Consider the following 15,308-nt stretch of genomic DNA (forward strand, 5'->3'; position numbering starts at 1 on the left):
AACTGGGAACTCTATGTGCTAGTATTTTATTATAATTTGTAGTGATTTGTTCATTTAAGTTTACATTGTGCAATCAACAAATATAAAATCACATTAAAATGTTCATCAAAAGGAAAGCTACTGTCATGGTGACAATAATGCTTTCATAGTAGCAAAATATCTATAGAAGGAACGGGTGACTGATATGAAACTAGTGTTTTTCATTGTAAATCAGTATACTAGTCTTACTTTACGACTACAGGTAACTGTGGAAGAGAAGCAAAGCAGTATATTTGTATGTACAAATGTACAATGGCTTGTTTAACATGTATGAGCTGTCAGCTGCATGTCATACAGCTTCCAAACTATGAAGAAAAAAAGCAAAAAGCTTTGAAAGCACCGTGTTATCAAAATTGCACATTTATTGCTACAGAACGGTCGTGAACATGATCCTCATTGAATCATTACAAGATGAGAACCAGCAGGCAGGACTGTCAGGTTTGTATGGAGGAGAATAAAACCCTCAGCACAGACATCAAAACCCATTCCCCCAAATCTCCACTGATCTGGAATAAAAACAACATGCACAGTAAGTGTAACAACATCAAGAGGGAGAGAAAATAAGCAGACAAGAAAAGATGAAAGAAACACCAGAAAGTGCAATCAAAGACAGACTCCAGGCACTTTACCTCTTACATTTCTTTATCTTGCAGGAAAGAAACGTGACTGCTGTGTTTTCATGTTTTTTACATTTTTGTTTCTTGCTGTGAAAGGACATACCTCACCGATGCCACTAATGTCACATCTTCAAAAAAAGAAACCTGTTTCAGTAAAACCTTCCTTACACTTGAATGGATGATGTAAACTCTTTTTTTTTTTAGTAACTGGCTTGAGAACATTTACTTTTCAGTTTTTTAGGTATAAAAGATTTGTCCCTCCAGAAATATATTCCAATTTATAAATAATTTAGCTTAAAGTTTACCTCTATTACAGGATGCACTTAATCTGCTTGACAGAAAAAGACAAAAGACGCTGGGGAAAAAAGCCAAGCACTGGCAAAAGGGCAATTATGCTTTATGAATTTAGTTTATCTTCTCTGCCTCGTCACTGAAGTACAACAAGAAAAAACATAAAACCAAAGTTCGTTTATATTCGTCTTTACTTATAGTAATACTGAAAAACATGATCCACTGAGCAAGTAGGTGAATGTGAAACATTGTATGTGCTTGTTTGTACTGCTGAAAACTACAACGCAAAGTATACTGCGTGTCACATAAACAGTTCCCATTTATAATATATGCTCCGTGATACATAAAATCTGTGTTTTGGGTCCAAAAAAGTATATCTTGGTTTCAGACCCTTAAATCATCCCTTAGATTTCACCCAGGCCGAGATACCAGACCGTGACTGCTTGGGAACCTCAGGTTGCAAGGGAAAATTTGTTGGCGAGTGGTTGCTGACAGGTGTGGTCTCAAAGAGGGTGCTGCACCCTCTTTTTGACCTCACCTGTGGTTGCTTTGGTCGCTAGCAGATTGCCACAGTCACCTTTAGTTTGCTTGGAAAAAGCTGACTTGCCTGCACACACTTGGCAACTGCTCACCGAGTGGTAGAGACACAACCTGTAAACAGATAACGTTTATAAAAAAGTTTGAAATAAAGGTTCACCTTTTGAAAGATGTTGGTTGTGGCAGTAAGGTGCAATTTTTACTTTGTAACTACAGGTGATTAACAATCTGTTAGCCACCATAGCAATTACAAGGAGGTTTCGGGAGCCACTCACCAACCCGTTGGTGAATACACATTTTTCCTTAGTGACCAGAGGTTGCTAAGGGGTCATCAATAATCTATAGGGCTGTGTGTGAGTGGAGCATTTATAGGTTGGAATAGGAATGTGGAGGCAGCTGTACTAGTTATTCTATTTTGACCCAAAGAAATTACATTTTAATCAAAAATCAGATTGAGCTATGTATATCCCAGAAGTCCATTGGAAATCAAATTAATGCTTTCCTCACCCCAACCGGTCGCAGCAGATGGCCCCTCCCCTCCCTGAGCCTGGTTCTGCCGGAGGTTTCTTCCTGTTAAAAGGGAGTTTTTCCTTCCCACTGTCGCCAAAGTGCTTGCTCAAAGGGGGCCATATGATTGTTGGGTTTTTCTCTGTATGTATTATTGTAGGGTCTGCCTTACAATATAAAGCGCCTTGTTGTTGTGATTTGGTGCTGTATAAATAAAATTGAGTTGAATTGAACTGAACTGAATTTACCACCAAACGAAGAGGTGTATTGAAGGTCTATTATACTCATTTCCAATGTAATGGAAATGTTTCCAAAGTTTTTGGTGGAGAATTGCAAACATAAGTGTGGTCTGAGTTAGTTATCAATAAACCCCAAGCTCTTTCTAAATGCATATTTCACCATTTCTCCACATGCTTGGTGGTAAATGTATGGCACTATCTGACACCCACATATAATGTTCAATATGTATTCAGCATTGGGTGTGTTGTGTTTATTAGGCAGGTGTAGCAATAGGAATGTTAAATTAGGACATTGTGGTTTCTGCAGTAGTTAGCATTAAGAGCTGTTTGTTGACCTGCAGCTGCTGTATACAGCTTGTCAAAAGTCCTGTCCGTTTAGTGAGGTCATCAGGTTTGAGCGAGGTCATGACTGCTGTCAGCAAACACTCGGTTGACTCAGCTGTAATTGTAACCAGACAGCTAGCTAACTTTAAAATGGTTGAATGTGTAAGTTTTGATGGTGCTACTCTATTCTTTATGCTAAGCTAGGTTAGAAAGTTCTTCTGTAGCCAAAACTCTGTAAGCATGTATAATTTTAACACTACACAATTACTTTATTTCAGAGGGTAACTTCCACACATTAAAACCCCCCAAAATGTAATTTGAGTGTCTATGAATTATAAAGATGTTTAAAGCTGTAGTTCATTATTCATGGTAACAAATGCACTGGATTGCTTTTTTTTTTTTTAGGTTGCAGGACATACTCAGCATCCTGGCACATAAGCAAAGTAATTTTGTACCATAAACCTTATCGAATACAACTTGAGGACAGCTGTGTTCAACAAAAGTAACTTGTGACATACGAAAAAGCTCTGAGTGATGACTGCTGGAGATAAATAATCAGACTGTTTCCAAATTAGTTCTGTAACATTTTACTCTTATGGAAAAAAAGATGATGACACTATGACATCAAAATGATCATACATTTAGGGGTTTTTAGAATTATTGATTGTACATTGTACAAAGAGCTAACTTATTGTACAAATACAATAACTATCATACACCTGGTAACACTTTGGATGCACAAAGATAAAACCGATAACCATCTTCTTACTGGATATGGGTGAAAATGTGTGCTAGGAATGGTTAGCTGGCACTTAACATCAGTGATTTCAACTATGAGCAAATAATCTGGAATTGACAGAAATTTTTTGATTTTCTTCTCATAGCACTGAACACTAAACTATCGCTGTCTAAAAGAGATTTACTTCAGATTGTCTCAGAAATTAGAAAATCTCTTGGCTGTGTGCTCTTTTTCTTCATATAGGCCCTTTTGAAATGTGAAATAACCTTTATGTGCCTTCATCAGCACAACACAAAACAGCTAAAATACTAGTGTGGGTTTAGTAAGACAACTACACTGATTTATGAATATGAAACTGATAAGACAGCATAAAGAAATTATCATAAATATTGTGAGGAATTTTAAATGCACTCTTTCTGGCAGTGGAAAAACTGATTGTTCATTTGTTATTTCCATTTATGATAAGTTATGCAGGAAGTCGTCTGGAAAAATGTTGAGTATATTTTTTTTAAATCTTTTGAAACTGCATTTTTCTATGATACAAATATACCAACTTTATTGTGCTACTGATCTTGGCAAGTGCTCATCTGTGGAATGTACCCAAATGCTCACTTAGCCTTAGAGTTGTGAGAAAATAGAAAAACGTTTCCTGGAAAAACAAAGGACAGGAGTGGCCATTTTGAATTCAACTCATTATTGCAGTAAAACTGGTACAGAGTAACAGATTACAAAGCTCATGGCACAGTCACTGAAAAAGAGAAATGAGGTGTGTATGTACAACAAGGAGGAAAAAGAAACAAAAATGTTAACATTTTGGCTAATAAGAACACCAGGGGTAACAAAAAATGAAGGTACTGTAATTCTGGAGATGACTTGATTATATAACAAAGAGAAAATATGAAATGAAGCATCGCAAAAATAACATTACTTAAAAAATACATGTAGCACTTGCACTGACAGATTCAATCCTTGTGTTTAACCTAGGTCCAATTCTAAGTAGCTTTTCCTGCTGACAAAAAGGCTCAATTTCAATGGCAAACACTAGAAACAAATGACTGAAACTGCCTTGCACATCATCTGAGTTCTTTTTGGGGAAATAGCTGATACGATTATTTGCTGATGACCTGCTTCTTTATATTAGGCCTCAGTCAGACTGGCCTCAAAGTCCGGTTGGCAACCTGGCAACCTCTGGTCGATAAGCAAAGTGGTTGCTGACAGCTGTTAATTACAATTGATCGCAAAGAGGGCGCTATACAAAAAAACCTCCTTATGATTGCTTCAGTCGCTACAGTGCCTTGACTCAACTGTTGTTGTGATTTGGTGCTATATAAATAAAATTCAACTGACCTGAATAGATTGCCATGGTTGTCTGCAATTTGCATGGACGATGTGGACAAATCATAGTGAAACTTGGAAAAGTTATGCTTAACCTCTGCAGCCAACATTATTTTTCCAAAATGCTCAACTTTTACTTTAAATTCACATAGCTGTTGTTTGCATTGCACTTTCCACAGTTTTACTACCATTTGGCAAGTAGCTGGTGAGTCCACATTGCCATGTAAACTACAACTACCGTTGTATTCTGCTAGCAACCAACGCAATCACAAGGAGGTTTTCAGTGCAACACCATAAAGCTCTTTGCAAACAGTTTTCCCTAGCAAATGCAAGAACTCTTGAGCAACCACTCTCAACTGGTTGGGGAATACACATTTTTTTCTTAGTGATCTGTGGTTGCCAGGGAATTGCCAGCCAGTCTTTAGTCCTGTGTAACCAGAGCTTTAGCAAAGCTCTAATCTCCAAACAAAATGTTCCCATTAATCTTGAATCAGGTGTTAAGGATCTTTTTTTTCATCCACATTTATATGCCATCATAAGGAAAATACATGCACAGCAGTCAGAGCTGGCTCGCAACCTGGCGACAAAATCAATGCAAATTGTGAACACTCTTTGGGTACCTCAGTCAAGATTTCATCATCGCTTATGTTTCAGATTTTCAATTTCTTTGTTATTGCAAAAAATTTGAATTATTATTTTTTTTAAAGAAATTTAAAACAAATTTCTTAAATCGCGCAAAACAAATGACTAACATCGGCTCTGGTACAAGTGATGCTTGATGCAAGCGGAGACGACAGTTTGAGTTACACTTCAGATGTTGCCAACCAAAACCACAAACAGTACAGAGCACCACTGATCGAAACAAAAACTTGGCACCTGGCTACTGTAACCGGACGAATACGACCGCACTAAAAAATCAAAACAAGTTCATCATCATGATCATCGTGTCTCACTGGCAAATCTTCACCCCACAGAAAATGGCTGATGGCTATTTACACACATCTCTGCGAAAAAATACAATTAAAAATGTAATGTCATGAGGCATGGAGAATTAATGTCATATCCCTTTCATGATTTCTGATTCCTCCCTCTAACCCTCAAAATGCCCCCCACAGATATAAACATAATATTGAAAAATAATAATTAAAAAAACTGATTTCTGAACTTTTGACCTCACTACATTTTCAATGTGACACATTTTTTCAACACACACTGAATTTTACTTTTTCATCTTTTAACAAAAGAAAAAAACCAATACAACATATTTCTAAAACACAAAATAACAACAGTCTACATGTAAAAATATAACTTTTACATACACAATTTCAAAATAATGGTAAAGTTTGCCATTTTGTTGCATACAATTTACAAATGTCTGTGTGTTGTTGTTGCCTTGGATAGATAGCAGTGAATGGAGCTGATGGAACTCCGGTCCCATTTTGTCCTGCGCAGGGTGCCGTACTAGTCAGAGGGTGGCAACAACGGAGAATACAACGAAGTCAGTTGAAAATTTATAACACTGAGGGGCCTCGCCAACTTCCGCCAGTTCAGTCTTTGAGAAAAGAACTCCTTGCCAAGCAAATACTCCCTTTGCAACGGAAAATTAAAAAAATAACAGAAAACGGCACCCTCGTTATATATTGTATATATTTTTTTGTACATTTATATATAGATTGATTTATTCAAATAGATTCTTTTCCAGTTTCCGTGCCTTCCTGTTGATTGGGTAGAATTTTAACCGCGTCAAAATGACCACCGACAGTTAACAATGCTGCCGGATAGCGAATTGTGTTTTTTTTGTGTTTGTCTTTTTTTTTGTTTTGTTTTTTACATTTTCTGTAATAGACATGTAAACCAGAACAGACAAAAAAAGTAATAAGAGAAAAGATTCTTCTTATAAAAGAGAGCAAGAGAGAGAAAGAGAGAGGGAGGGGGAACAAAAAAGAAAATTAGTTTTACAACATACAACCACACACTTTGTACTGAAGACTACATTGGCTCATGGACAAGCCGATCAAATATTGATAAAAAGCTGATAAGCTATAATACAAGAAGAGACGCGTTGTTCACCGTGGAAACAGGGTTGGGGCTCGGAACAGGAAAGTGGGGCTGGAGTTGGGGGATGGGGAGGACTGGGATGGGGGGTAGTCTTGCTAAATCAAGCATCTGTCCCATTGGCTTGAAGCCAGAACACGCTGTCTACTTACATATAAGCGTACAGTACATTAAATACAGTTTAGTTTTTTTTTTATCCAAAAAATACTTTTTTTTTTTCCTTTTTAGCTTTTTTCAAATTCCCAGGTCTGGTAAAAAACCTGACTGCATAGAACCTAACGACTAAGAACAGGTTTCCCTAAGCTTGCATCCTATTAAAAGACCAGGTAAATGTCCTCCTCTGGCAACTCGAATGATATGAACTCTAAAAAGGCACATTGGTAGAAGTGTGAATGTTCAAATTGCATCTGTGGGACCGCTTAAGTGGGGCAAGAGGCTGGGAAGAGGGGCTATAGACTCTAGTTCAGGGCTCATAAGGCTAGGGTCAGCAGAGCACTGGGACTGGGGATTAAACATAGGCCCGGACATAGAGGGGTTCAAACCGTGGTTCAAACTGGTGTGAAGGGGGGACTTCCAGACTTACGCCACAATTCTTGCAGATATTATCAGTAGCCTTGATTTATCTACTAATTCCAATTCTCACTTGAGTGGTCATAACCTCCGACATCATGATTTTTCCTGCTCCTGTTCCTTTTATCATCTACTACTATCAAATCAAGAAACATGGCATAGAACTGAACACACTTTGAGTAAAGAGTAAAGTAACATATTATCAGTTGGACTTTCAAACTGGAATTAGCGGCAATTAGCTGCCCTTAACAGCCTCAAAGCTGTTAAGGGCAGCTAATTGTAGCTAATGCTAAAGATAAAACCGGTAAAACCTGAAACCTTCCTCATTCTGGTAGTTACAGACACAAGCCAGAGTCGGCTCATATTTGTTTCTCTGGTGCAGAAGCACCAACTGTGCTGTGACAGAGTTGTTATGTTGGAACATGACCAGGTGCTAAAACTGCTACTTCGGTGTGCAGTTTCCCCCGGTCCAGTCCGGGAATCTGGGTGGTCATTGTTTCAAACAGGCCTCCTGATCTAATCTAAAAGCTATTCAAAATGCTGGCAGTCATCAATGTAACACCAAGTCTGGCAAAACATCTCAATTTTTCATTGTCATCCCCCCCTCCCTCCCCCAACCCCATCCACACTGTTTAAAAGATAACATCCACAACTGAAGCACTGTCAAGGGCATGCCAAACCAACAGGCTACCCCTAAACGCCAATTGGAAGCACTAACGTCACAAGCCACAAAACCTCTGCTTTCCCTATCTGCCACATCAGCACTGCAAATAGTTTCTTCTTTATCCTTATAGTAAAAGGTAAGTTGTGAAAACTACTTTTGCCTATGGACGAAAGGCCAAAATGAACACAAGGCCACAGAGTTGTCCCCAGCCAGCAAGTGTCAATTGGAAAGTCCCCCCTACCCAAGCTCTCTGAATTTGGAGGCTGGGTTAGATATTTAGGGCTAAGATCAATCAGGAAATGAGGGAATCAAATGACTCAAACACAGGAATGGTTTCACAACTGCTGCTTGCACCCTTGAAAGGAATTACACACCCCTTGCCCTGATGACTGTTCCCTTACTTCCCCTGCAGCGTCATTAGTCATTGAAACCAGTGGATTCTCTGCTTTTCCTTTTCTCTCCCTCTAGCTTTTAATCCCCTTCATACCAACTCTCAGAGTTCAGGCCTTCAGGGAATGTGCTAATCATGGAATAGAATTCACTCCAGTGATCAGGCCAGCTCTAACCCACTTCGTCAATTGAAAAATCTTTCCTGTCATCTGTCCGTCCCCTCAACCATCTGTTCAGCAATCCTTCGATTTCAGTAACAGTCTGGATACCACTCTCAAACTTTGTCATTGGATAACTGACAAAAGACTGATTCAGGATGTTTGCTCTACAGCTCTTTCTGTAATTTGAACCCACAACAACAATCTAAAACGAGGATGCCATGAAAGCCTTTCCTTCCTGCCGCATTTAACAGTACAGTTTTCCTATTTCTGCATCATTTTTCTTTTCTGTCTATCCATTGTAATTCATCAATATTCCCCAGTCCCTCTGGAGTCACTCGCTGATTGACTGATTCAGTGATTGATTCCCTTAAGAACTCTCTTCCTCCCAGTAGATACACACGGGTCATTTGGGTACAAATATCCTGGCTTTTGGATTTGTGTTCACACAATAACTTTACACAAGTTTGCAGTCTCCAAAAACTCAATGTGTGCACCAGCAAGGAGCACTAATGTTCAGGTTCTTTTACACTGACAATGCAAATATTTGCACTTTGTAAGGGAATGCATTAGAAAGGGAAGAAGTCGTCACTTCTTGTTGGCCCTGCTTCTTTCTAGATGCCTCTGATAGTCAAGCATTGGCAAAAGTTTTCATTCAAATCCGTCAGCAATTCAAGCACCTTTGAAAAGCTGCATGATTGCAACACATTTGGTGTCCTAATGTTTTCTTCATTTTGATTTATAGTTGGAAATTTGCTTACTGTTTGTGTCTGAGTTTGCAGCCTGTGTTCATTTCTTAGTTTTGTTTCCTTTGTTTCTCCGTGTGTATCTATCTGACTGGTTTGCATCCAAGAGGAGATCAGGCACAGCTTCATCCACAGTGTGGCGTTAGATTGCCATTCAGTCAGAGATGCGCTGGAGCTGCATTCAACAACAGCTGCGCAATGTTGCTTTTGTTACAAAAAATCTCTTTAAACACTTTGTGATATGTTTTGTGTCATTCTGAACATCCCTCCCCAACCCCTTCCCTCCTCACTGCCCGCGTGCAGTATAAATGTTTTATTATTTTTTCCTTTTCTCATATATATATATAATTATATATATATATATATATATATACTATATATATATTTATATAGAACCCTTTTGTTCTTTAAAACTGGGAATGCTGATAAAACATGTAGCACAAGAAGAAGTTTCTTCGATGGTGTGATTCCAAAGACTTGTCCATTGGTGTCACTTTGTGTCAAAAGCTGCCGCTTCATAGCAGCCATGTCACAGCGGCCATTTTTTTAGGTTTCCGCAAAGAAGCATCCAGTTCACTTCAGCTGGAGATGCAAAGTGACGAAAGCAACTAACGTGACTCTGCAGTTTGTGTTCTTGATAGAAGAAGGAGACGATGACAGAGAGGAGGGTCAGAGACGACAGACGAGAGGAGAGAAAAAGGCTGATCTGATTGGTCAGGTTGGGGTTCCAGAGAAACTGATTGGTCAGGCTGAAGCAACAACAGTTTTGATCGATTGCCAGGTTGTCATGGAAATGCCTTCAGAGGAAGTGGTCACTCATCATCTTGATGAACTCTGGCACCTTGGACCTGGAGAGACAATAAAGGAAAAAACAGACAAATAAGCCGATACTGATATCAGAGGAAAGACCAGAGAATACTACTTTTAGTAAAAGTACATGTTTTGATGATTATGACTAATATGATTCATTCTGGACCAGCCAGAATTTTTAATTCCCAGGATGTCAAATACTGCAGTTTTGTCAAAGCTGCTGCAACCTCAAAGCTATGCATAAGGTGCAGTGGTACCGTGATGCAACAAACTGATGGTACTAGTGAGACTGGGATGACTCCCAACACATACTGTGTATTACTAAGGCCAATGCCAAAGTGCAATCTTTCAGTGCGAAGGGTTAATGCTCTGAAAGTTGAATTTTTATTAACCTAACCAGGTAATTTTGATGTCTACTAAGCAGTAAGCGAAAGCGAAAGTAAAAAGCAGTTCAAACGGAAATGAATGTGCATAAAATGTGAACTTTATCCTCCTGACTGACAAATTTATCCACCTCCTCTCAAACCTCCTAATGCAGACCTCTCAGATCACTCTCTTAAGGGCAACTGTTGTGTTGCAATATTGCTGCTGCTTCAAGGCACAGGTGCTAATGGAAGCAATGTGCATAATCCAGCAGTAGTAGCAATACTGGAGAGAACAGCAGTATTTGATTCTATGGGAAAAGCTTTTTGCCAGATAGCTTTTGTGCATTTTTTCCTGAGCCTATCTGAATCTGAATGACAATAGCAAGTCAATTTCCATGGCTCTTAGTTATTGGCGAGCAGCGACAAATGTTTGAAAACTTATAGATGTCACTCAAAGAGGGGAGTTTTTCTCGAATTCATACACTGACTTCTGGATGTCAGAGTTTAATTAATAGAAACAAGTTTCCAGTTCATAAATATGTTATTATAAATTTATTTTACAGAATTTATTTACTGGGAATAAACAGAGGCCAAAGGAGCTCAACTCATAGTTAATGATCAGAAATATAAAACAAGGAGAAAGTCAGATATTAATATATTCATGCAAGTATTGTTAGCCTACTATATTCACCGATAGATACTATACACTGACAATAACACACATAAACGTTTTGGTGCATCTGGTTCATCCCACTTAAAGTTACCAGAGTCATGATTGTGCTAAGAAGGTGAAGCGTATAAATAATTCAGTGAAGGTGTTATTTTATTCCCTTCACTGCAAATTCTTTGCAGAGAAACTGTGGTTTTGTCTTTGGTGACGCCTCCTCCTCATCAAACACCTTTACTACTTCAAGGCTACAGAACATCAGTAAAGAAGCTCACTTACACATTAATACATGCAAACACAAAAGCAATCTGACTGTACAACACAAGTTCAATTCAAAAACAGTGACAAACACACAATCACACATTAAAAATCGCACTTACTGCCAATCTGTTGTTAATGTGTACCCAGACCAGACAGAAACTCTCTCATGTGCTTGGCTTCTGTTTTTAGTCAGCCTAAATATGCTCTGTTCTTCAAATTCAGTCAAATAATGGGACATTTGATTCACATGCTGTCTGTGTAAGTTGTAACCTTTTAAACAACAATTCTGCTTTTTGCCATCTGAAAATTAATAATATAAAAACCAAAATATAAAAAATATGTGAGTGCAGTTCAGGAACCAATTTATTTCAATCTCAGCCTGATTATTTTGTTTTTAAATTCAAGCTCATAAAATCGAGTAATCACACTCAGCCACATTCCTAGCAGCCCACATCAGCTCATACCCTTCAAACATGCCCAATAAGCAAATATCATAAAGGTCATTCTATTTACGCTGTGTTAGCCTACCCACACAGATAATGCAGATCTACAAGCCACTTTGCAACCCAGCTCCTCTTTTCATGCTGGATCTGACTAAATTATTGTGCTGTGATCTGCTTTTCCTACCTCCAGGTTTATGTGTATGCAGACATAAGGGTGGCATAGTCCCAGAGCACAGCCATGCCATCAAAAATAAATGACTGGAGATGGAACTATAGTGGTCCTGACTCAGCTCTATTCCTTACTGCACACACAGAATAAACTTACTGTTTGGGTGTAGCCTTAAACATAAATTCCCAAACACAGCAGAATTTCAACAAATAAAGAATTTTGCTAATAATCCAGTATAAGTAATGATTCAGTGTGGACATATTAGATTTTATAGCTTTTATTCTGGGAAACCAGGAGATCTTAAATGGCGATCTTATTGTTGACCAGTTCACTGTATCGATCCCATTAAAAATAATGTTATATTTCTAGTTGTGGTGTGAGGACAAAGAGATTTCTCATGTTGTATTGTAATGCTTGAAATAGTTAAAAAGTACACAGACAGCACATGAAGGAATGGCAGGCATGTGATGAACAAATTATAACTTGCCATGCGTGGAGACAGCCCTACAAACAGAAACGTCCAATTTATTAACTAAAAGCCAAAACACAAGAATTGACTTCACACTACTGAGCTTAAATTATCGTCACTGCATGCATGTTTTTTCTGCTTGTGATTTGTGATGAGATTCTTTCAATTATATTTTTGCACTGTTTTTTTGAATGACTGATTCTCTGGTTTGAGTTAAAGGTACAACAGCAGATTAGTTTATAAGTGAAATCTTCTGACCATTCAGGGGGGAGGAGATGTTGCTGCGTTTTACATTTGTCCCATGGGGTTCGGCCCATCACCCATGGCGGCGGCGGAGTGGTGCGCTGCGGCCAGTGAGAGGGGAGTCCCGTCTGATGTCACGGTGACCTTCTCCTCCTCGCGGCGCTTCAGACAGGCCGCCTTTGGGTTCAGGTTTCGCTCTGGACAGAAGGAGACAGAGAATGGTTTTCAGGTGCTTTCTCTTATGTCCGTTACTCAGTGAGGTTTCTCCTTCGGCTGGATTCATCGATCCCCACAGACTGATGGCAAGAACCCACAACTACGGTCTAGAAGAACACAATCAACAGGTGCTGCTACTGCCCTCTCCTGGAGACCCTGGGAGACTACATGTATATGTGTTATCACCTAAACCTGCAGGTTTAAAGTCAGAATCAAATCGTGCTTTTATCTGACGGAAACATCTGGAGATCTCAGGGAACATTTTAGACAGAAAACCTCAAAACTGACCCAACATAAGAGTATATACACTTTTTTTAGAAACCTTATATTTGTAAGTGGGATTTGGTTGAAGCCTAATTCAATCATGGTAAACGGCTTAAAACACATTTCTTTTGCCTTTTTTTTAAACCAGGAAGTAACACAGTTCCCTCAGACCAAGCCATTTTCAAGCATGTTTTCAGTTCTGTTTCTTTCCAAAAAGGCCTCTAGTTCGTTTTTCATGCTATTTGTTGAGAATAAGACATATATGTAAAAGCAGTTATATCTTTTAAGAAGAGGGTTCAAGGTCACTGACAATTTTATTGGTTTATTTTCAGGTTGTTTGACGGGAATAAATGAAAACTTCTTATCTGCTTTATACAAACTAAATTACAGTCAATGAGACCATAAACTCATCAGGAAAGTCATTACTGAGATCACAGAGCAAGCGAGCTGAAGGGAGGTTTTCTAATACACTTTAACACAGGTTTAAATCACTTCCTCATTGGCTTCACTTTTCAGATCCGGAAGCTATGTCCATATTTTATTACCACTTCATTTCCTAAAATACATACAAGGCAAATGTACGTGCTGTAATGCAGTGCTTCACTTGAAACCAACCTCGGACTTGCTGTTCCAGACTGAGGATGACAGCCACGGCCTGGTGCAGGATCAGCAACTTTGTCTGAGGTTTGTCGCTCTTCAGGTGCAGCTGGACCATCCTGCCCAGCTCCTTGAACGCCTCGTTGATGTCGCGGACGCGAAGACGCTCCCGTGCGTTGTTGGCCATCCTTCGCTCCCTCTCTCTCTCCATCTTCTGCTCTGGAGTCAGGTCCTCATCGTCATTGTTGCTACAGAGACCAACGATGAAAACAAGGACGAGAAATGGAAGAGGAAGCAGGGGATGAAGGTGGGAGAAGAGGAGAGCGAGGGGGAGGATTTGAAGATGAAGGTGGTGTTTGCATACCTGTCTCGTTTTAATACAAACCTAGAGTGCTGCAGGTTTGCAGAAGCAAGGTTACACAACAACAGCAGGGTTTGGGAACAGACACCATGCTGGGATGCATTCTGGCAGTTTCAAGGGCTACTCTGTTTTTTATTTACTTTGTCACACATTCTCTGCTTGATGTGGGGTCACATCAAGCAGCAGTTTGAAGATAATGCTTGAAATAAAGAAGACTAACATGGAAAAAACAGAAATAAATTGCTGACATGGAACTCTGTTTACTTTGCTTGCCCTCTTAAATCCACTAGGTAAAAACATAAAAAAGCTAATAATAGTGGCTCACTTGCATCACAGTAATAATAGAAATCAATCTGATGCAGTGCTGGTGGGAGAGACTTTCTTCAGCAGCACGCACACAGACTGCTGTTTGCACAGCAGCACTAATTAGATTAGTTCTCCCACTCAGCACTGGGATCAGCTGGTCATGCTACTTCCATATCACTTTTGGTAACTCATCAGAAGGTATTTGTGTTTTACAGCACACACTGTATACTACAGTACTGTAACACTGTTTGCTCAAAGTTGAAATATACAGCATCTCTTCAGCAGAGTGACAATGAAGGCTCTTTTAGTCTTCAAGATGTTTTATGTATCTAGAATCAATCCATAATACCTAAATACATACAATGTATATAATATCAAAGCCTGGAATGTTTTTAATATTTCTAACTAGCTGTCACTAGCTAAGCTAGTTTATTTGGTGGTTAACAGCAAAACAAAACTGGCTTATTCCACTTGATCTCTGCAGTGGTTATGAGACTGACAAGTCTTTTAGCGCCCTCGTGATTGTTTAAGCGTTCTTACCTTTGAGAAATATCTATAACTCAGGTTTGTTAGGCTAGAAAAAACTCACATCTTAAATACAAACTGAATAAAGTTTGAGTTTCTCTTCAGGGACTGAAAAAGCAAGCAGCACTGTACATGGGGAGTGACTCTGATGTGTCACAGCGCAACAACAGGTAGACATGGGAAAATCTGTGGCTTAAACAGACTGTCAAATTTGGAGAGTGTGTTTGGTATATAATGAAAACATCCACAAGGTGCTAGTCTCAATGAGCTGAGGAGCCAGACGCAGAGGTGTGGTAAGTAGGGGGTGTCTGGCAATCTTCTGGGGTGCAATAACAGTCGAAATAATAACAACTTTTACCACAGATTTTTTTTAACTCATGTGATCACGTGATTAGTTGTGC

At 39.1% G+C, this 15,308-nt stretch overlaps 1 protein-coding gene across 11 annotated transcripts in view; it reads right to left on the minus strand.

The window, feature by feature from the left end:
* Positions 1-3,125: 3,125 nt before the first annotated feature.
* The window catches only part of tcf4 (transcription factor 4), a 235,976-nt gene continuing 223,793 nt past the window's right edge, over positions 3,126-15,308 (minus strand). For 9 of the 11 annotated variants that reach the window (XM_025909412.1, XM_025909408.1, XM_025909409.1 and 6 more), the window contains 3 exons: positions 13,734-13,963; positions 12,688-12,835; positions 3,126-10,059 (listed from right to left, as the gene is read on the minus strand). In XM_025909412.1, the coding sequence (XP_025765197.1) occupies positions 10,011-10,059; positions 12,688-12,835; positions 13,734-13,963 (427 nt within the window). In that variant the 3' untranslated portion in view covers positions 3,126-10,010. Of the gene's footprint in view, positions 10,060-12,653; positions 12,836-13,733; positions 13,964-15,308 lie in introns of all 11 variants that reach the window. The other 2 variants (XM_025909410.1, XM_013268537.3) reach the window with 1 other exon arrangement.

The sequence above is a fragment of the Oreochromis niloticus genome, linkage group LG7 (assembly GCF_001858045.2).
Source record: "Oreochromis niloticus isolate F11D_XX linkage group LG7, O_niloticus_UMD_NMBU, whole genome shotgun sequence".
Classification (NCBI taxonomy): domain Eukaryota; kingdom Metazoa; phylum Chordata; class Actinopteri; order Cichliformes; family Cichlidae; genus Oreochromis; species Oreochromis niloticus.